The sequence below is a fragment of the Callospermophilus lateralis genome, chromosome 8 (assembly GCF_048772815.1).
Source record: "Callospermophilus lateralis isolate mCalLat2 chromosome 8, mCalLat2.hap1, whole genome shotgun sequence".
In the NCBI taxonomy this organism is placed as follows: domain Eukaryota; kingdom Metazoa; phylum Chordata; class Mammalia; order Rodentia; family Sciuridae; genus Callospermophilus; species Callospermophilus lateralis.
This window is the reverse complement of record NC_135312.1, coordinates 41,063,019-41,084,979: the sequence shown is the minus strand read 5'-3', so window position 1 is coordinate 41,084,979 and position 21,961 is coordinate 41,063,019. Positions and strand designations below refer to the sequence as shown.

Below are 21,961 nucleotides of genomic sequence, written 5' to 3'. Positions count from 1 at the left end.
GAAGGAAATCTGTCCTTCTGTTGAGAAATCCCTTATGCACTGGTGTCCTCTAAGTGCTTCAAGTGTTCAGTCTTTCTGAAGGAAGAGGCCTAATGCTATACCTTCTCAATTATGTGCACAGAGTAATTTTTTATAATACAGTTTACATTTGAATAATTTGATTTTGTTTTCCCCTAAACCAATACATGCCTCTCTTAGGAGAGCTTTGCAATTTGAGAACAATGATGAATATGTCACATGCATTATTTATGGACTGTTGCCCCTTCCACTGTTTGTTGTATACCAGAAAAATCCTAGGTTACACAATTATATTTATAAAAACCAGCTGAATGTTTTTCCCCCCTGATAAGTAACATAAAAGAGATGGAAGAAACTGTTGTAGATAGGTTAAAGGAGTAAAAACATTCTACTTGCCTTCTTACTATTTTAAGATCTTCTTTAATGTATCAGTTCATTTTGAGACGCATGATCTGTCAGTGGTTCTGGAATTTCCAGATTTCTTCAGTCTTGCAAATATTTACAGTTTCCTTAAATTGAGTATCCATTAAATTCATACAAAAATATCTGCAAAGGCTTTCTTTTTTTTTTAGGTAGGAATTCTAGCAGTAACTACTCATTGAGTTAAAAATATAATACAGAATACAGCTTTATGGAGACAAAGTAATTCATGCTTACTGTAAGCAAATGTTAGTATGTGGGATGAGCTAGAACTTGGAGACTTGTCAAAAACAAAGGAAACTTTCAACATACTTTGAATAGTCAGTAGTGAATCCAGAGACTGCTGCTTTGAGGTAGTTCAGTGTTATTTCCTTACCTTGATGGCAGCCTAGAATGAAAGGTTAAGGCTATTCACACAGGAAAGTCAAGAATCTCCACCTCCATGCTATTTCTGGGTCATTCTTGTGAAGAATTTGTGAGTCTTTGTGGGCTCTCCCCTTAAAGGCACAGAATTATTTTCACTTGCACAAAACAGTGCTAATTCTGCCCTTAGAAGCACAGCACATTTTTTCCCCATTCCTTCCTTTCTTTTTATTTTTTCCAATGCTGGAGATGACTCAGGGCCTTCTGCTCTACCAGTGAGCCGCGTCTCTGGCTGCTTACAATTCTCAATTATGCGCCATCAGTTAAGCTTTCACCAAAAGCCAATCTAGTTTGTCTGAAACTCCTTTGAAGACATCACTATTTCCTTTTTAATTTCTAACTAGAAATGTATTGTTCGAGCACAGAAGAGAAGGGAAAGTAAGAGACGGGACAGTGTGCAAGGGACAGCAAGGACAGGAACAGGAAACGGCAATGCTTTCTCATAGTTCCCAACAGAATACATGGTGGGCATCTGCTCACTATTTTACTTCCAAGTACAGTAAGACTCCAGAACATCAGTCAGATCCTAGGTATAAAATTGCATGCTTAAGTAAAATACAACTTTTCCCTCAATAATTTATTTAAAATTACACAGCCTATTTGTGTGGAGATTAAAACCAACCTAAAATATGCTTTACATTTCCAAAGTGGAAATGCTTTTGTTCCAGGGTCCTGATTTGGAGAACAGCAAATTCCAACTGACAAATGGAATGAATATGTCATGTATTTGAACAGACTGAGCAATGGGCTCAGTAAGTGGTATTTGATTGATGGGAAAGAATGTGACATCAGAATGAATGGAAGAACTTCAGGATGTGTTTTGCTATGCATGTATTTAAAGTGAGATTTAAAGGAACTGGTTTTAATCTAGGCTTACTACCCAGGATGAAGCTGGGGAACATAATTAGACTGTGCTTTTGATGTGTCTGATTAATAATGAGATTCTTTTCCCCTTAGCAAGGCACAAATAAGTGCACTTAGTGGACTATAATGCAACATTTGCATAAAAGGAGTAAGTTAATATCTCACCCAGGAGCCAGAAAGTCCTATGCTGTGTGAATGTGCTCAGGCTGTAGTATTATTATTTAAGATTTAGTTTTCCTTTCATGCTATGCATTTATTTCCCTTTGACTTAAGCATGGATATTGTCTTTAGCATAAGCAATTTAAAGTGTAAACTTTATTCCTAGATATCTCCAAATTCATTCTGTTAGTTGAAATGCACTCAGGTGACATTATCCAATTTGAATAACTACTGCTGAAGGAGGCCTTAGTAGTACCTGGTTCAGAGCATATCAGTTCAAAGAAGGTTTTTTATGCATAAATATAAAAATATTTTATTTTTCAATGCTTTTGCTTTTAAAGGACTCTCTTGAAAGGAGTGTCAAAGAAGAATTAAGTAAGTTTTAAAACTTTCTATTAGGCTGACTTGCAGGGGAGATGAGTGGAAATGGCTTCATTTCATAACTTTTCAAATTTCGTAACTTTTCAAATGGTTTCATAACTGGAGATTCTTGTGCAATACGTGACAGTATAGATTAACCCCAACGACTCACCTTTCTTTGAAACGGTTGGTGTCAAATTATATGTTAATGTTATTTTCAAATGTTACATCTGTTATAATTGAACTTTACAAATATTTATTGAACCCCTACTATATCCCTCTCTATCTAGTGCAGTCCATTGTTCCCTAACAAGCTTTCCGGCTGCAGATGGTCTTGTCTCTTCTTGGTGTACATGTGTATGTGTGTGAAGCTGTCTGGACTTGGTTAGTGTGCTTGTGAAGCAGCTTGGAGAAATCTTGTCTACTTTTTAATTTGTTGGTTGGCTTTGTAAAGCATGGCAGAAAGCAGAGGTGGCAACCCTAAGTCTGCCAGAAGTATTTCTTCTTTGAAGACACTCTGAAGATTTATCTGCTCCAGGGTATTGCTTTGTTCACTTGGTAAAGAATTTATGGAACAAAGGATTTCAAACAGTTCTGCTGAAAGTGCACTTTGGTCTCACAGTATCTAGGCATTGAACTTGTCACCTAACTTGCTTTCTTCATGACTGAGGTTCTCTCAAAACAAAAATGGTAGGAAAGCTTTCCTATGCTTTGGGTAGGAGACAAATTTGCTTTTGTAGAATTTGTGGCTGAGGAAAGCAGACAGGGCCTGGCTGAAGAAGACATATGTCACCACTAGCCACCAAGTTAAATTGTGGAACCCAAAGGTGACAGCCATGGAAATGTAGATCATCAGCTCTGCTAAGTAGTTAGGGGAAGAAACATATTCAAACCAGTCTCCAAATGGGATCCGATGGTTGCAGTGAATGACCACTCCTGAAATGGAAAAGACGACTTCATGAGCATCTCAAATGTCAACCAAATCAAATGTTAACCACTTTAATTTCCAAATCATTCATGGGTACCCTCAGGTTACTTTGCCAATCATAAGCACAAAGGAAAGCCGATTCCTTCAGCAACCCTCCACAGTGGTCACTAAGAGCTCCGACCCTGGAGTCAGATCACACGTGTTCCAATCCTGGCTCTCCCGCTTACTAGTGGTGTAACCTAAGAGGGGTGCTTAATCTCATTGTGCCTCTGTTTCCTCAGCTGTGAAGTGAGGTTTAGACTGTACTCATTTCATGTGAGATTTGTACATGTGAACACCTGAAATAGGGCCTCATACAGGGTAAGCACTGGATAAATACTAAAAAATACTACTCCATTTTTAGTACTTTAAGTAGCCTAATGAAAACTGTACTGGTGATACAAGCTAACTGGAAGGTCAGGTTGTTTTGTTTTGGCTGGGATGATACTCATTGCATGGCAATATGAGCTACCATGTGTGGATCAACATTTCTGTGCACTGCAGTCCCCAGAATGTGGCCACACCATAAATCACAGACTGTCAGAACTTATGAGGCTGGAAAGATCGTCAAGGGGAGCCTTGTTTTACAGGCAGGGAGATCAACCCTTAGGAGGTATCTTGTCAAGACTGGGTATTTGGCATAGATGTCAGCTAACTAGGGCAGCAATGAAAAGAATAAAGGAACACAGAGAACTGACTTCTGAGGGTTAAAATCCACACGCAGTGGCTCCAAGAGATCTCACCTGCTTTATTTTTCCTGAGATTGCCGAGAATGACGTGGCATTTATACTGATGGGCAGATGACCAGAAGAACATCATCATTCCCAGGATGTGAAACCAGCGTGCTTGCATCAACAGATTTTTCCCTATTACATAGACTATAGAAAAAAGAGTCATCTTATTAGCCAATTCTGCAAAGTTTCAGAGACTCTGGGAATTAAGAAATCAAGTTATCCTGGTTTAATTTCCTCTGCACTAAGGAGCCATGTTCAGCTGTGGGCAGCTTCAATGGCTGCTGGCAAGGAAGTCCGTACTGACGCTTTCTCTTGCTCCTTCTCCAAAGGCTTCAGGCACACACTAAGCTCCATCTCTCCTTGTGTGATCTACCATTAGGTGGTGAGTCTGCTTTTTGCAGACTTCTCGCTTGCATTTTATGGTCAGGAAAACACTTCTTAAAGAAATCTCTGAGCCATTCCCAGAGACATCCTGAATGCAAAATATTGAGTTGACTGGCTCTGGCCAGTGAAGAAAATCACTGGAGGTAAAGGCTGAGGGTGGACTCCTCACAGAGGGGAGAAAGCTAAAACTGCAAGACAATCAATGTAAAGGTGTCCCCTTCTGGATCAAAAAAAACCCAGTGAAAGAGATTGTTTCAAGAGTAGAAACACTCACAACTTCATCTTCTTTTTCTCTGACTACCAAGAAGGGAGGAAGGAAGAAGGCGAACCAGCGAAGGACACGAAGAGCAAGCCCCTGGCACTGGAAGGACAAAAGAAGGCCTCTCTATAGGTAACAGGACAGAGCTGGCTTATGAGTCTTGACAGAAGAAACAAAAGGTGTCCACTGGTTATGGATGAAAGCCTGGGCTCTAGAGCCAAGAAGGGACTCCTAAAATACTGATTCAAGTAAGAGAACCATGGGTCATGCTACTCCACGTGGTACCCACAGGTGGGAGTCCGTTGAGGGCAGCTTCTGACTAATGGCAATCCACCCAGGTTCCCATGTGCCAATTTCCATTAAGACCTTGTTTCCTATCAATCTTTATAGCCCTTTAAATGTCCATTAGGCTTAGTCATTTACAAAGGTTATATTTTTATAAGTTAAAAATAAACAAAATATGAAAGATACAGTTTCAATCTGACAGGGTTTAAGAGAAAAAATCAGTCACTATCGAATTAAAAGTTAAAGCAAGTGCCCAGGAGTTCAGATCTCTGTACTGCTTTAAATACAGAGACGAGGATTTGTAAGAGTAAGCAGGAATTATAATGCAGGAAAGGGGAGGCAGGTGGAAGGCGCCTTCTTACTGACAGTATAAATTGTGTAGTGTTTTATTATTCATGCATCCATTAGTTATTTATTGAGGGTCCTTGAAGCTGGCACTGCAGTAGGCACAAGGGATAAAGCAAGAGAAAGTCAGGCTAGACCCTAGTTCTCCTGGAGTGACATTCTGGCTTGCAGATCTTTTCACTTCCACAAGGACCTGTGAAGTCGGTCTGTGCCCCTAATTCTGAGCTAGGCCCAGCAGACTCCCACGCCCATACTGTTTCTAGCTGACACCTCTCAAATGCCCTAATGTGTTCTCTCTCCGTGAAAACTACCCTCCCATATTATCCCTAATGGCCCTAGATGACCTGGTGAAGGATAAATAGATGAAACAGAAAACAGCTTCAGAAAAGAATGTTCAGAAAGCTACTTTTGTGGGTGCCTCAACTCCATGGGAGGGAAAGCAGAAGCTGGGCTCCAGCCGGGAGGAAACTGCAGAAGAGCTAGTAAGGCCAACAGAGCTGACACACAGGAAGCCAGCGGGTTTCGAGAGAGCTCTCGAAAGTTCTCTGGATGGAACACCAGGAATGACAGCTCGTACACTGGTACTGGCTGCACTCTGGTAGCGTGGTGAATGCTGCAGCTGAACCACTAGGGAGGAAGAACTGACTTGATCTGAGTTCAGAGGAATCAGCTGGAGCCCTCTCTGGCAGAGTGGCTGGAGCCAATGAAAACTTCAGGAATCGGGAAAGATGGTCAGTAAGCCCTGCTTTAGGATCATTCCCCTAGCCACAGAGGTGAGCTACAGCAACAGAGGACCTCAGGGTCCTAGCTGACACAGAAGTCAGACCTCACTCATTAAGTATTGGAAATATCTAGACCTTGGTCTCAATTTATGAGGATGGACAGGGCAGCTTTAGGATACCTGGAGCCTAGGACTTAAGAGAGAAAATGGTCATGAAAGAGCCACAGTGTCTGGGCTGAAGGACAAGCTGCAAGTCAGGCAGACCTCAGCACTAAAAGCTCATTTCAGTCACCCAAAATGACCTGACTGCTTCACTTTGTTTTTTTTACAAATACTAATTTTCATATATGTTAGGTGAGCCCCACTCCCTACCTAAAACAAAAGCCCATATTTCCTTCTCACAGAGATTTTTGTCATTTCTTCCTGGCTGGAGGGAGTTAGAACCTTAAGGCAAACTTCATTTACCATGACACTCTTGCCCTCTTCCCTCCAGCTGGGCTGCCTCGCAGGGGGAGAAGCATTTTTACAAGAGGAGTCATCCGCAGAACTAATGCAACGAGAAGGTTCCTGCTTCCTCTTCCAACAGGAATGTCCACCAGGAGCACACCTCCTCTCGCATGTTCTAGGATTTACTGGGCACCACAGCCCCTGCCCCCTGCCCCCCAGGTTGAGGAGGCCTCCTGAGGTTACCCGCTGTGCTGCCCTTTCTCCTGCTTCCCACGAGGCACTTGGTGCAGTCCCCCCTCCTCCACAGACCACGCCCACATGGCTTCACTGACTTCAGTCCCTCCAGGGAACCCCACGCCCATCTCATCCTCCTTAAACTGAGCCTCATGAACACTTTTTGCGACTGCTTCTGTGGGCGTCCTTCAGGTTAACTTCTATTACAGGCCTACGGACAGGCTCACTTCTAGAAACCTACCCTGGGGCCTAACCTCCTGGAGTGCAATGCCCGTGGGGCCATCCTCCACCTCCCAACACCTCAGAGTGCTTTGTGGGCGCAGGCCTCACTCACCATTCCTGCCATCCAGTGGCACCTGGCTCAGCACGGTCAGGCCGACCAGGACGTAGTAGACGAGTCCAAAACAATACTGCACAAGGTGAATCACGGCGTTGGAGAAGACACTGACGTAGAAGCACTCGAAGAGTCTCCGCAAGCTGTGCAGCCACAGGAACACGAGCACTAAGAAGGCAGACAGTGCCAGCTCACCCCCTGTAATCCAGAAGGCGACAGTTCAGGGCCTCTCTTCTGGGACTAAACCACAGGTTTTGTTTTTCCCTACTGTTCCACAGGGTCTCAAAACAGATGAGAGCTGGGAAAAGGCCCTGAACAATCCTGCCTGGTGGGATCCCCAGGGTCACAGGCACTGCGGAGGCAGAGATGGAGACAGGAATAGAAAGAATCATGCATTTCCATATTAATGACAAAGAAGGTCTGGGGATGGAGCTCAGTAGTAGAGTGCTTGCCTAAGATGCATGAGGCCCTAGGTTTGATCCCCTGCATTTCAAAAAATTTAAAAAAAAAAGGAGTTATATTTTTAGTGGATAGTGAGCTCTGAGATCTACCTTCCTGCCTGCCTCTTATTCCTCTGCTCCCAGTCTGAAGAAAAGCTGATTTTTAAAATAACATTAAGAAGTAATTTTTATTTTTTTTTAAATGAGTAATACATACACACACATGCACACTCACACACACACCCTATAAGGTACAGCTTAAATTTTTACAAAGGAAATCAACCCACAAGGCGATAGTAACCAGCACCTAAACCAAAAAAGAGAGTTCAACCAGCACCCCCTAGTGTTCCCTTCTAGGAATTACTTGTTCCTTCCACCACCCAATGTACCCACCCCTGTCCTGACTTCTATCAGCATAGATTAGTATCAGCACCAGCTATTTTTGTTTTAAATGAATTTTAAACTTGGTGCTTTTTTTAAAAAACTCTTTAGGAATAGGTTCGAACAAACTTCCAGATAAAACTCCTCAAAACCAACCCTCCAGATACCAAAACACCAGCCAGTATCACAGCAAACAAATCAGGGACAAAGTTTTAGAATGAAGTGGGATTTGCTGAGTAGCTGCCTCTCCCAAATAGGACGTGGTTGGGTTTTCTCCTCTGACTGTGATCTTTTGCAACAAGTCCCAGGGGTTATATAGAAAAAGATTGTTCCTAGGGGCCTAGTGGTTTGGCTGGTGGATCAAAGAACAGAGACAAGGAAAGAGGACAATTTGTTTTGAATTTTGCCCCCCGTCCTCTGTCTGACCTTAACTGAGGCCACTTCACAGCTTTCATCATCAATTCATTTTATTTATGTATTTATTTGAGATGTGGGCAGAGACCTCATTACGCTGTCCAGGCCGGTCTCGAATTCCTCAGTTTAAGCAATCCTCCTGCCTGTTTCCTCCTCAGTAGCTACGACCACAGGCAGGAACCATAGTACATAGATTCATTTGCTAACTTTAAAAACTTTTCTACATATCCTCATCTCCTGCTGAGTGTGACAAACTTAAAGGCTAGTTTGTGATTGTCTGATCAACATCTACTTGCAGACAATTTTATCCCGTAACTAAAGCCTCACAGCATACAATTTTTCATGTTTACCAAAAAGCAATTAAAAAAAAAAAAAAAAAAAAAAAGCAAGTTTCTGTGTGTTCTAAGATGTGATTCTGTCCGGAACTCTATCAGTGATAAATGTTGCAAGGCAAACCTGAGGGATCCTCATAGCTTCCCCTTTCTGTAAAGACTTCTTTATGACTTTATCAACAGTACTAAACATATCAGAGGGAGAACAGCCAGTCCTGTGCACAACTGAGCTTGGGGGACATTGGGAGTCAGAGCGCTAATGCTGAGCTCTGCCATGATCTCAGGGAGGACTTTGGAACATCCCCTTGGCCAACTAGCAAGGAACCATGCAAAACCCTTCTTGCCCTGGCTCTCTACTTCCCAGGCCCTGCAGGAGTGGTGTCAAGAGAGGCAGGAAATGCAGCACAGCTCCCTGCAGACAGGAGGGCAGGGGCAGGATGTAGTGTTATGAAGAGGCTGGCAGATTTTACCTTGGAACTGCGCTGCCCCAAGAATTCTGAGCAAACGGTGAAGCCAGTGTGGAAAAGGTACTCCCAGGAAGAGAGATTGGGTAAGGAACCAAAGCAGGAAGCCATTCCACAGCACCGAGATGACATAGAAGTGAGAAAAATACCTGCAAAAGGAAAAGGAGTTAGGTAACAATTGGGGTAGAGCTGTGTAAAGCCCTTAAGTAGGAAGTATTTCTAGTTGCTCTTTCTTCCTAAAGCCCAAAGTAGAGTTTTGCTTTAACAGACTCTGAATTCCACAGGTGCTCAGATTTTTAAAATTCCCTTTCAAATGATAAGACTAGTTAACTGGTAGAAAAAGAGTTTCACAAGAACACAGTTGACTTTGTTAGAGTAGACTGAGGATCAGTTAGTGATTTCTTTCATTTCTGGGTACCTTTCAAATACGGGGTCCACGGGCCTTAAAAAGAGAATCTAGATTGTGCTGTGACTCCTGCTAAATCTGTGAAAGAATGTCGGGTCCTGAGCAATATTGCAGTAGTAGCCACACAACTGTTGCACAAGCTTTGCACAATCAGGATCAGGGCTAGAAGGTCTTATGATTCAGTGCTTTTCTGAATCATGCTGACTTAAATTAGTTTCATTGTAACATGACAATAGAAGTGGGTATCCACTCCCTCTGCATATAATTCTCAGACAATTACAGAGCCTATTTTGCAATGAACACATTTACAAACTAAATATCAAATAAAACCAGAAAACCAGTAAGATGAAATTAGCAATGTTAATTTAATGTGAATGATGACGTCGGTCGATGTGCTGAAACAAAATCACCCAATATGGCATAAGGTTCTGTTGAGGCTATCCTACCTAAAGTTGAGCATCCCTTATCCAAAATGCTTAGGACCAGCAGTATTTTGGATTTTGAATATTTTAAAAATTTTGGAATATTTGTATGTACATTTGTAGATAGGTGAGAATTCAAGTCTAAACACAGAATTCACTTTTGATTCCCATATGTCTAATACATATACACTGGGGATAATCTTATACAATACTTTTTAGTGCACCTGAGTTTTGAGCGGACCCATCATGTGAGGTCAGGTATGGAATCTTTCCATCTGGGGCATTATGTCAGCATGCAAACAGTTGGGGATGCTGGAGCATTTTGGATTTTTGGATTAGGGATGCTCAACTTGTATTTTTCCTCTATTGAGATCAGTTCAAAACCTTCCTGGCTCTACTGGGAGCCTGGCGATCACTAGACCTTCCCTGGTTTACCGTAGGCTCCCTCTGTTTCTCTTTAGTCTGTGACAGTGAAAAGCAACCCGGGACCAAAGGGAAGTTAGATATAAACTCAGACTCCTCTCCACATGAGCCACGATATGCTTGTTAGAGACGCACAGCCCCCAGAGCAGGCCCATAAACCCGGTGGGCCGAATGCTGATCTAAGATGACCATTCCATGGAAAACCCACTCCATTCTTCCCATTACCGACAGCCAATCCCACCCCCAGCTCTGCTCACTCTGGCCACACACAGCAGCACGAATCTAATTCCACAGAAGAGCTCTGAAACTATTTGAAGAGAGCCACTTTCTCCTCCTGGCTCAAGAGCCCAATTTTCTCAAAAGTTCATCATCAGGGTCAGTTGCCACCCCTGGGTCCTGATTGTTAGACAGGCACACCTCCCAGAACTGAGTCCCGGGGTGGGCTACGCATGTGCAGTGCAGGGGCAAGAAGGCTTTGCTCTGCAGGGTCCTGTGGGAAGGGGAGGGCGGGCCTCTGAAGAGCAACTTTAGGCCAGCCACTTGAGCTGCTTCATTTTCCCCAAAGCATTTATGGATCGCTTAGATTGTGCTGAATAATGCTCTAGGAGTGAGGACTCAGCAGGGAGCAAACAATCAGGTCCTGCCTTAATGGAACTTAAGCTTTCAGTGGAGACTCGGCCAAAAACTAAACCTGGAGACATTTAGTGTGGAGAGCAGTGATCTGAATCATGGTCTTTCTGACTCCCTCATGGCTGCCTTTACTCTGGGAACTGCCTGTGCAAAAGTGCAGGGAGAGATGGCCCAGTTGCTATGGTGACGCTGGCTTGAGGAAACTGTGCAAAGGCTCAGAGTTACAATTTGGGACCCTGAGCTGAGGCACCAGCTCCCAGGGATAGAGAATTCTCAAGTCGCCCCAGTCCTGTGTCCTTCAGAGGGCCTGCTTTGCTGAAACTTTCCCACAAATAACCTTTTGATGAAACCTGTATAATAAACATGCTGAGCTAGCTCTGGGTCAGTGAAGCTCCATCAGAATTTGACTGCCCACCTGGCCCCAGCTTTTTCTGAAGAGCATCTTTCTGTGCATCCGTTTGTCTTTTCTTCATTCCCCACTGCCTCCCATCTGGTGTTTTTCCCTGAATTAATGGCCTTGGCTCAGAGATTGACGAGAGGGCCATGGCATTTTAGCATATTGTTGGGCAAGAGAACAGAGAGGGTGCAGGCGGCAGGCTGCTCTGGATGAGTGGTTGAGGATGGCATCTCTGGAAGTGACGTTCAGCTACAGTGAGTAGGCCTTGTGGACTCTGGAGGAAGAACTGTAAAGGCATTGGGGTGGGTGTGTACTGGGTGTGTTCAAGAACACGAAAGGGCACCTGTGTGTGGCTGTATCTGGATCAAGGGGGGAGAGAAGCAGAAGGTGGAATGGGAGGGGCAGAGGACACAGCGCTTGGTGGATGTTGGCTTTTGTAGTGGGAGCCATTTAAGCAGAGGAGGGACCCAGGTAATAATTCATGTTTTAAAGATCCCTCTGGCTGATGGAAAATTTCTAGAAATGGAGAGTGGGGACGGTCGCATAACAAGGAGCATGTTCTTGGAGCCCCTGAACTGTACACTCAAAATAGGCTAATGTGACAAAATTTATGACATGTATATTTTAATACAATTTTTTAAAAAGACATTTTTAAAGGGACATTACTTATTCACTTCATACCTAGTCACCTGCTGACCAGGTAGAGAATTCTAGTTGTGGATAGGGGATGCACCTGGGATAGCACCTGGGATAACAGTTGAGATTACTAAATCTCATCTTCACAATAATCCTATGAAGTAAATGTTGTTTTCTTCATGTGGTAGATAAGAACTTCCCAGGGAGAGGGCACAGGCAGTGCAAAGGCCCTGAGGTGGGATAAAGGACTAGTAGAGAGGCCCTCAAACAGGAATAGACCCAGTAAGGGTAAACTATAGGAGACTAAATCCACACGGTGGTGGAGGAGGGCCTCTGTAGGTTCTTGAGCTTCTATTGTAAGTGGGCTGGAACTATTTTCACAGTAGTTGGAACTGTCATTATAAGCATAAAGTATATAGGGATTACAAAGGAAACCAGCTATACTGACATGGGTAATACAACTACCAAAAAGCAAATTTTTTTCATATAGTAATGTGTATTTCTCATGTATCTACAAGATCTAATTACTGTGGTCTCATGGGAATGAAAACAATAACATTTTGAGGTATCTTTACTATTTGCAATGCAATGTAAGAAGAACTATCACTAAGTTGCAGGTACTACTAATTCTATGGTGGATCGTTTTGAGCCCAGGAGACATGATCTCATTGAATATATATTTACTGATTGCTGGAACTGATCCCAGGTCCCAGTTAAAGGAGTCACAGGATCACTAAGGAAGGGAGCTAGTGTTTACTGGGCTCTGCCCAGGTGCCTGGCCCTGTGCTAGCTGCCTTAACACCATCACCACCTACCAGCCCCACAGGTGCTACCCTGTGACTGCCCTAACCACAGCAGCACCACCACAGGAGCCTCTTATCTAGTCCTCTCCACAACACCCTAAGGCATCCTTTTAAAACATAACTCATGTTACACAATCCTTCCTCCCTCCACACAAAGCCTTCATCTGCCTTCCACCCACAAAGAATATAGTCCAAATCCATTGTGGCCTTGGAGGCCCTGGGGACCAGTTTTCTTCCCAGCCCTCCCGCCTTTCCAGGTTGTGACTCACACACAAGATCTTGCACAAGATCAAATAACCCTGCTGGGGGTAAGCACTTCCACCATCTGAAACCCTCCTGCTTGCTGAACAAGATCTGTGTGCATATTTTCTGTCTGTAAGCTCCAAGGAGCCTAGAATAGCTCTGGGGCACGTCGCAGGTACTCTATGAACACCAGTTAAATAAGCCAATGAAAAAAGAAGGTAAGTAGCTCATCCAAAGTTACTCTCAGTAAGGAGTCAAGTTCATTAACAAGCCAATTGAATCTTAAACCTCAAACCTCTTTTTTGACATTCATTCAAGACATACTGATGGAGAGAGGGCCTTATTGGCGGCAAGGTTCTGAGCCTAGGATATGGCAACAAACAAGACAAATGTAAATACCTGGGAGGTTTCCAGTCCTGAGCATGGGTTCTTATCACTTCTCTGCCATGGACCCCTTTATCAGTCTGGCAAAGGCTATAAGCCCTTCTCAAAATGTCATTATGAGACAGAGGGATTACCAAGGAAACCAATTACACTGACATATACCTAATGTAACTACCAGAAATCAAATTTGTAATGATATGTGTACTTCTTATGTATCAAATAACAAGATCTAGTGGTGATTAATGACAGTTCTACTGATGATGAAAATGTTTTGAGGTATCTTCTATATGATATGAAAACAACTATCACAAAGTTGCAGATTCTGCTAATTCTACTATGGTCTGTTGATGATATTTATTAAGGATATGCTAAATTTATTAATTAAAGATATGCTAAATTTCAGCTAGAAGTTAGTGAAAATACTTCTGTGACTTGCTTTCAATTCAAGTTTGTGCTGCGTTCTATCCACAGACCCCCTGAACCTGTTGAAGACCCCCTGAACTCCAGTGGAGAAAATCTGGGCAGCTCCCTCTGCCTCCAGAGCCTAGTTCAATTGCAATGCTTCCATATTAGTCAGAACCATTTGGAAATATTAGAAACAGCAGTGCTTCCATACATACTATGGAAGTCAAGAGCACTGTGACTCATGTTCCAGATCACCTATTTACTCAGTCTTTTTGGGAAATCGAAACTCTAGGAACTAAAGGAGAACAAGAAAAGCAACTGTCACTCTCATTTAAAAAAATTACCAGACAGGGTAATGGAAACGAATATTCTGGAAAATGATTTAAAGTTTTATTCCTGTTTTCTTAGGAAAAGAAAAACAAACAAAATTACCTAAGTACACCTTACGTGTGGAAATGTGATTGACAGCTGTCTATTTGTACATGATCAATTAACCCTCCTAGGTCTATTTGTAACTATAGAAATTATAGGCTTGTTTTCATCTTTAAGAGTGCTATTCACTGTTGTACAAGGAAAAATATTTAAATATAAGCAGGTAGGCTAAGATTATCAAATAGTTTCAAATTCGGATTAACCAAGATATTACTAAATGTCACCATCTGGGAATAAGTTCATTCTCAGCTTTTCTCTCACCCATGGCTCAGCTTTGCACTGTGCAAGACTTTCCCCATCGGGCATACCACAGGCTAAGACTCATGTTACACAGAATTGGGATTTTAATTCCAGGGTTCAAGTACCACTCATGCTACTTGCTAGCACTGCATCATGGGGCAAGTAACCCCTTCTAAGCCTGAGTCATATCTGTGAATGTGAAAAATGACAACAAATTTCCCTCACAGGTCAACAATGAGGATTTAATGAGGAAAGTGTCATACGCTGCATGTAGTAGTCAGTATATAAAATGCTGACCCTCAGTCAAGTGCGGTTACTGTTAAGATACCAGTAAAATCTCTCCTCTGTGCTTCCTGAATGTTAATACACTATTTTTTCTCATTATAAAAGTTACAAGCACATTGTTAATAAAACATGGAAAATATGGATGAGTATAACAGAGGCTATAGACTACCTACTCTAATAATTCCCCCTTTTCATAAAAATAGGGGTACAAAATTTAAAAGATTAATATAGATTTTTTTGGAGACATTGCCAATTTTGATGCAAGTGTTCTATTTCTTCTTTTCTTGTGCCAATAAAAATACCTTTTATTACTGGCCTGGATTTGTTGTCCCTTCTGTAGTGCTATAGGAATTGTTTAAATTTAGGGAACAACATCCCCACCCCACCTCCCAACACACACACAGGCACTTGAACACCATGGAAGGTTGTACTCAAGATTCTGGAAGAAAATGGAATAAATTATTTCACAATATATTACAACTTACAAGAAACCCAAAGAATACCAATTGTTATAAGAATGAATAAGGGAAAGGCCCCAAGCCTCTTGGCTGTCATTCAGTGACAGGTTTGAGCACTAACACCTGGGGCACCTGATCCAGAGAAATAGGTAAAGGCTGGTAATGATTTTTAAGTGCACTCTTTGATTCAGGGACACTAGTACATTTTCCAAAATTTAGAAAATAAATTGCCACCAATTAGAAAAGGACATTATGTAATCAAACATGATTAAGAGAGGATGTCAGTCAATTTTTTGGTTGGAAAAAAAAAAAAAAAAAGGTCTTTGGACAATGCCTTGCATACTCCCTTCTTCCAAGGGCCTCATTACTATTGCTCAGGATGACCTTCTTTCTCAGTGTTAACACCTGCTAGATCTTTCTCCCACACTGAAGAGTCGGGGATAGTTTCAGGAACGGACTGTTCTATACTTGGCCCGTTTGTGGTCTGTGGACCTGGGGCACCACGCGCGGGTGTTGGGAAGGATAACCCATAAGTTTAATCCATCAGAAACCATATCATAATTCTTTCCTTTTCATTTCTAAACGTTAATTTAAGATTCAACTCGAAGTTAGAAAACATTTCTACTCTATTCTACTGTTTAGTGTTTGTCTGACTCTTCCTATCTATGTCCTGAATTCTAAGTGGCCAAAGAGTTCAACATGGAAGAGAGAGAGAGAGAGAGAGAGAGAGAGAGAGAGAGAGAGAGAGAGAGAGAAAATGAATTCAAAGTGAAGAAAGAAAGAATGAATGAAAGAAAATCTGCCGTAAGTCTCCATAATTTTTGAATGAATTCTATTTAAGTCCTAACGATCTAATCCTTCACGGAACTTAATTATGAAATCTGTTGAAAGTCAAATGGAGCTTAGGAAGAGACTGGCCTAAAATGTGTCACCCGGAGCGACCTTCTCCAGGGGCATCTGCCGAGGTACGGCCTGAGGAGGTGGCATGCCTGCGATGACCATCTCTCAGTCTTATCTGACTGCGAGGGGTTGGGAAACAGGTGCCACGGGCAGGTCGGCCTTCATTCCATAAATTCCGGCGACCTCGAGTCAGGCTGTGAGCCCCTTGAGAGCAGAGAGGGGAACGAAGAGAATTTGGGACAAAGGAGACTAGTTTGCCGCATGGCCAGGCCTAAATTCGGATGTCCTTTCATTTCCGGGAAAGAAAGGCTCCGAGCGGCCACAAGTTCACATTCCAGCGCCCGCGACACTGCGCGCGGTTCTGCTCCTTGGTGTCCGGAGACACCTGGGGCACTGCGCCCCCAGGGCCACCAAGAGTTACAGAACAGAGCCGAGCCGCGCCCGGAACCCGCCGGGCCCGCAGCCCAGGTCGCCTCTGCTGCCCCCTGCCGGTTGCCCGCGAGCAGGGCGCCCCGGGCCGCCAGCGCCTGGGCAACCGCGGTTACCTCTTGGGGACATCAAAGGCCCGGCAGAGAGCCGGGCGCCGCGGCCCCCCCAGCTTGGTTTTCCCATAGCGGATCAGGTCCTGGAAGAGCGCGCAGCCCGGGAGCAGGCTGGGCGGCACGAGCTGCAGCAGCAAGGTCAGCAGGAAGGCGGCGGCCAGCGCCAGCCACAGCGCGCGCAGCGGGTTCGGCGACGAGGCCTCGGACCCCGCCCAGGGAGCCATGGCCCGCGCTCCCGGCGTCCACAAACCCGCGCCACCGCCACCACCCCGGCGGAGCGGCCACTCCCGCCGCGCGCCGGCCCCGCGGGGCTGGACGTCGATGACGTGGCGCGGGGCGGGGACTCGCTGGGCCCCTCCCCGGACTCACCGCCCTGCGCGCGCGTTCCCCGGCCGCGGTTCTCCAGGCTGCAGCTGCGCACTCGCGGTCTCTCCTCTGACTCTGGGGATTCCTCGATGGAGAGTCATTAAGCAGGACAGGAGACCACGTGGCTGCAAGTCTTCACCACAAGATTGTTTCCAGTGGAAAAGCGGAATCATTCCTCAGTGTTCCACTTTGGTGTCTTTAGCTATCGTTAGACGCACTGGCATGACAATTATGGAGAGTAGAAACGCAGAAAGTTGCCTGTGACAGCTTTTAGTGATGTGCTAAGTTAAAACAAAAGCCGTCTATAAAATACATAGGATTGCAAACAACTTTATTAATATGAACATGTGTATGTGGATTAAGAAGGCAGGTCATGCACAAAAAATGAATAGTTGTATTAGAGTGTTGGGAATGTGTATAATGTAAATATATAAAATACAAAGTCATCAAAGTAATGGCACATAATAAAAAGTGTAGGGAGGAAAACATTGTATTTAAAAAACAGCAGTACCCTACCCACTAGAGTTCCAGTCCCTAGAAGAAAAGTTTTTAGCTCCATCAGCCACTGCTTCTGATATTTACCTCCATGTAGTGACCATGCTACTTCTCGATTCATCAATTTTAAAACAACATAGCTTTTTCTGTTTCTGTAAATGGAAATTTACCTCTTTTGAGTACTTAAAAAGCCTTTAAAATGTTAATTCAGAGAAATATTACTGTATACCTACCGTGTGGCAGGCAATCTTTTGTACACTGAGGACAGAGAGGTTGGTAAGAGGAGTGCTGCTTCCTATTTGGATCTTACATTCTGGGGTGGGTAAGGGATTGAAGAAGGGAGAGGTAGTTTGCTCATCCCCTTTTCCCTATTGAGGTACCCTAAATGATGTGGGTTGAACTAGGTGCGCAGGTGAGTAGGATTTCAACTATTCTTTGGATGTTAAATATACAAGTGTTTAAAGTTTTGCTTCTTTGTGCAAGAAAGATAAGGGTTGGGCAAATGGGCATTCCAGCTAGGACAATGAGGCCTTTTTGTGTGACCTAGGATCCCTTCTGCAGGAGTCACCCTTCGTTGTTTCTTTATTGTTCTTGGGTTAATTCCATAGAGATGCAGCTGGCCTTCCTATGGCATCTTTCCAAAGAAGTCTCTTATAAGTACATAAAGGGACCAAGTTTCCTGGGCAGGAGACTCTCTTATAGTTATCTGACCTGGGGAAGGAGTCATAATAAGATAAGATAGGGATGTGTGTGTGTGTGTGTGTGTGTGTGTGTGTAATGGAAATAGAAAAAACCTGAGACTGGGGGGAAATTGTCTCATATTTTGGGGTTTGGATTTTAATCAGAATGCACAGAGACGCTCTCCGTGAGGGAGTGGCTGAATAAGAATGCGTAGTCAACCCTGTTGGGAGCATTTGTAAATGTTTAAATACCTGCTGGAGTAAGTTATTTCAAAAGTGGAAACCAGGCTAAAGTTTGTGAGAAAGATTATTGCCAGCAAGTATCAGTCAACATTTTAGTCTTTCTTCATTTAATCAGCAGCACTGTATGTTCCACTAAATAAATAAATAAATAAACAAACAAATAAATAAAAGTTGTAAGGACTACAAAGGAAGAAATGAAACTGTCACTGTTTGAAGGTAATATGAAACTTCAATAATAGAACTCCAGTAGGGTCTACAGATGAGCTGTTTGGACTAAAGAAGAGTTTGGTGAGGTTGCTGAAGAAAATAATCAACACATATTGGTTGTTTTTATTTCCTAGCAAACAGAAAAAAAATGTTTAATGATAGAATTTCCAGTGGCATAAAAGATCCTGTGCCTAGGGATAAATCTAATAAAAGACAAACAAGATGTCTTCAAAGAACATAATAAAGCATTTTAATATTAAAGAAAATGTATTTAAAACGAGGGGTATACTAAGCTTATAAACTGGAAGATTCAATGTGGTTAAGATGACAATTCTCCCCAAACTGATTTATGAAATAAATATAATACTCATCCAACTCCAACTTTTTGTTAAACTTAAACTGATTATAAACTTCATATTGAAGCAGGAAGGGCTAAATATAGAATGGAGAAAAAACATTAGAAGGTTTGCTCCGTGAGGTATCAAGACTAGTATAGTGACAGCATTAGTTTGGTACACAGAAGCAGAGACAGAAACAATGGAACGTAACGAAGAGTCCAGAAAAAGACCCCCATGTCTATGAACACTTGATATATGTTTGAGGTTGTATGATTTATCAATGGAGAAAGGATAACTTTACAATATATGGGGCCGGGACAAATGAGTAAACCACAGGGATAGATATAAAGATAGAAATGAGATCTTTTTCTAACTCCATTCATAAAAAACAGTTTCAATAGGATTACAGACTGATTGTCAAAGGCAAAATGAATCTTCTAGAAAGTAATAGAGGAGATCATTTTCATGGTAAGGAAAGTTATCTTAGTCAAGATATAAAAAGCAACTAGAGGAAAATATCAATATATTCTGAAACATAAAAATTAAAATCTCTTCATGAAAAGGAACCACAGAGTGAAATAAATACAAGGCAAGAGTAGGAAATGGTCCTTGCTACACATTATTACCAGGATTAGTATCTTGCAAATTCATTTTTAAAATGGCAGATGTGCAAAAGGAAACATACTGAAGTCTTAATGGGCATTTCCCCAGGGAGGTATTCAAATAACCAGTAAATCTGAAAAGGTGACAAATCACATTAATAAGAGGAAATTGCATGATGAAATACAATCCTACTTCAGAATTGCTGAAAGTAAAGTTCAAGTTTTGGAACAGCTGAACTGCTGGAGCAGTACATTGCAGCAACCACTTTAGAAAACACTTTGGCATTATGTGGTGAAGTTAAAGTCACCACATGCTATGACCCCCAATTCCATTCCTGGGTGATTACTGCAGAAATGCAAACATATATATCAGGACACACGTATAAGAGCATTGAAGGGACATTCATGATACCTCAAAACTGGAAACAGCCCAAATGTCTACCATTGATGGAGTGGATAAATACAGTGAGTCATGTTCATACAATCCAATGCTCTAGGACACTTAAAATGAACCTGGTGCAGCTACATGTACAATAAAGAATCTCACAAATACTATGTTACACGAGACAAGTCAAGACACCCAAGGGCACACTGTATATTTCTATTTACATAAAGTTCAAAAACTGAAGAAAAACAAGGAAATGATTATGATAAGAGACAAATCACAAGGGACAGGAGTTTTATTGGGAAGGGATTATATATGAGGAATTCTGGGGTTCTAACAATGTGTGTTGGCTACAGAACCATTGATAGTATTGTTATACAGTCTATACTTCATGAAATTTTACGTATGTTCATATCATTTCACAATAAAAATGTTAGAAAACTATATTCCTAATCTGATTACTTCATGACACTAACTTGGTCGAGGCTACTTTCCTTTGGCTATATATTAGTGCAACAGACTCCTAAATAGTCTTTGCTTTCTCTACCATCCCTCTTAAATCTATTCTCAAAACAGTAATCAGAGTAATAAAATAAATTGTGTCATTCTTTTTCTCAAAATCCTCCAGTGGGCTCCCATTTCACTTGGAGTAAAAGCCCAGTGTTTCCAATGACCTACACACCTCTAGCTACATGGCCTACCAAACCAGATCACACCCCCATCCCTCTGCATCTGGGAGTTTATCTACTCTTTTCCTTGCTTGTCTCTTACTCTAAACACAGCCACATGGGAGTTAGGGTCTCAACATATGAATTTTGGAGGGCACATCTATTCTATCCATGACACTGGTCTAGTGGTTACTCAAGCACACCAAACCCCAATGCCTTTTGTCTGAAATGCTCCCTCTGAGGAATGTTCTTTATTGAGGTCATTGAATATTTTGCCTCTTTACTAGTATAAGTGGCAATTTTCCCAATCTCACCATTTTAAACAGCAACCTCCTCTGACTCTCTGCACTCTCATTTTTCTCCAAATCCCTTTCCAATTCATGCCATCTCATACATAATGATTTTCATTTTTTATTATCCCCATTAGAATATAAACACTATGAAGGCAAAGATTTTTGCCTATCTTGTTTGTTATTATATCCTCAGCAGCTAAACAGTGCTGGGAACGTAGGAGATGCTCAATAAATACCTGAGGAATAAGTGAACAAATTTACTGGGCATCTACTGTGTATAAGGCTTTATAATATAAGCTATGGGGAGAGGTTATAATGACCAAGATCATGGGCTTCTTGGGCAGAATGTCAAGGAAAAGGCTGTGGGCTCTGGAGGCAGATACAGTTGGATTAGACTAACAGCTCTATCACTGACAATGAGCTGTCTACCATGTGTTGGCTTATTTCACCTGTAACATCTCAGAGCTGCTGAGCTAGTTGAGGGAAGTCAAATGCTTAAAGGTCTTTGCTCAGAATATGATGGCTTTGTTTGCATTCTTCTCATCTACGAGGGAATTGACATGATATCATGTCTTTAAGAAATCCAATAAGAATCATTTAAATGAAAGCAACGTATGTACCGCCTGTCACATCTGTATCCAAATATGTTAATTCCATGGACATTTGAAATATAAATCACAACAAAGAGGAGAATAAGGGCTAAGACAGAAGGGTCATCGCTAACTGGCGTGGTTGGCGAAGGCTACCAAAGGAAGCTGGATCTTGAAGGGAGAGGTGTTCCTGACGGGTGAGGAAACAAAGGGGAAAACACCTTCTCAACGAAGTCCTGTTTTGATGGCGGTCCATCAAATCCCACTGGGAAGGAAGTGGCTTTGCTCACCTTTTGTCAGCAGGTGGAGTGTTGGCACCAGCCGCCAGCATCTCCGCTTTGACACCACTGCTCCTTTTCCTGTGTGATTTGGGTTCCCCTGCAGAACAGAAGAGCTGGGTGGGCAGCCGACTGTGTCCTCTATGCCTAGGCTGTGGCAGGTGGACAGCAACTGAACCATCCTCCAGAGAGAATTGAATCTTCCAGCTTATTCTGGAGTAGTGT

General features: G+C 42.6%; 1 protein-coding gene across 1 annotated transcript; it reads right to left on the bottom strand.

Annotated features, from left to right (window-relative positions):
- Positions 1-415: 415 nt before the first annotated feature.
- Srd5a3 (steroid 5 alpha-reductase 3) lies at positions 416-16,908 on the bottom strand. The gene is made up of 5 exons (XM_076864105.2): positions 16,595-16,908; positions 8,992-9,134; positions 6,955-7,152; positions 3,955-4,089; positions 416-3,180 (listed from the first exon to the last, which is right to left on the bottom strand). The coding sequence occupies exons 1-5, from the start codon at positions 16,813-16,815 to the stop codon at positions 2,921-2,923; spliced, it is 957 nt and encodes a 318-aa protein (XP_076720220.1). The 5' UTR covers positions 16,816-16,908; the 3' UTR covers positions 416-2,920.
- Positions 16,909-21,961: the final 5,053 nt, after the last annotated feature.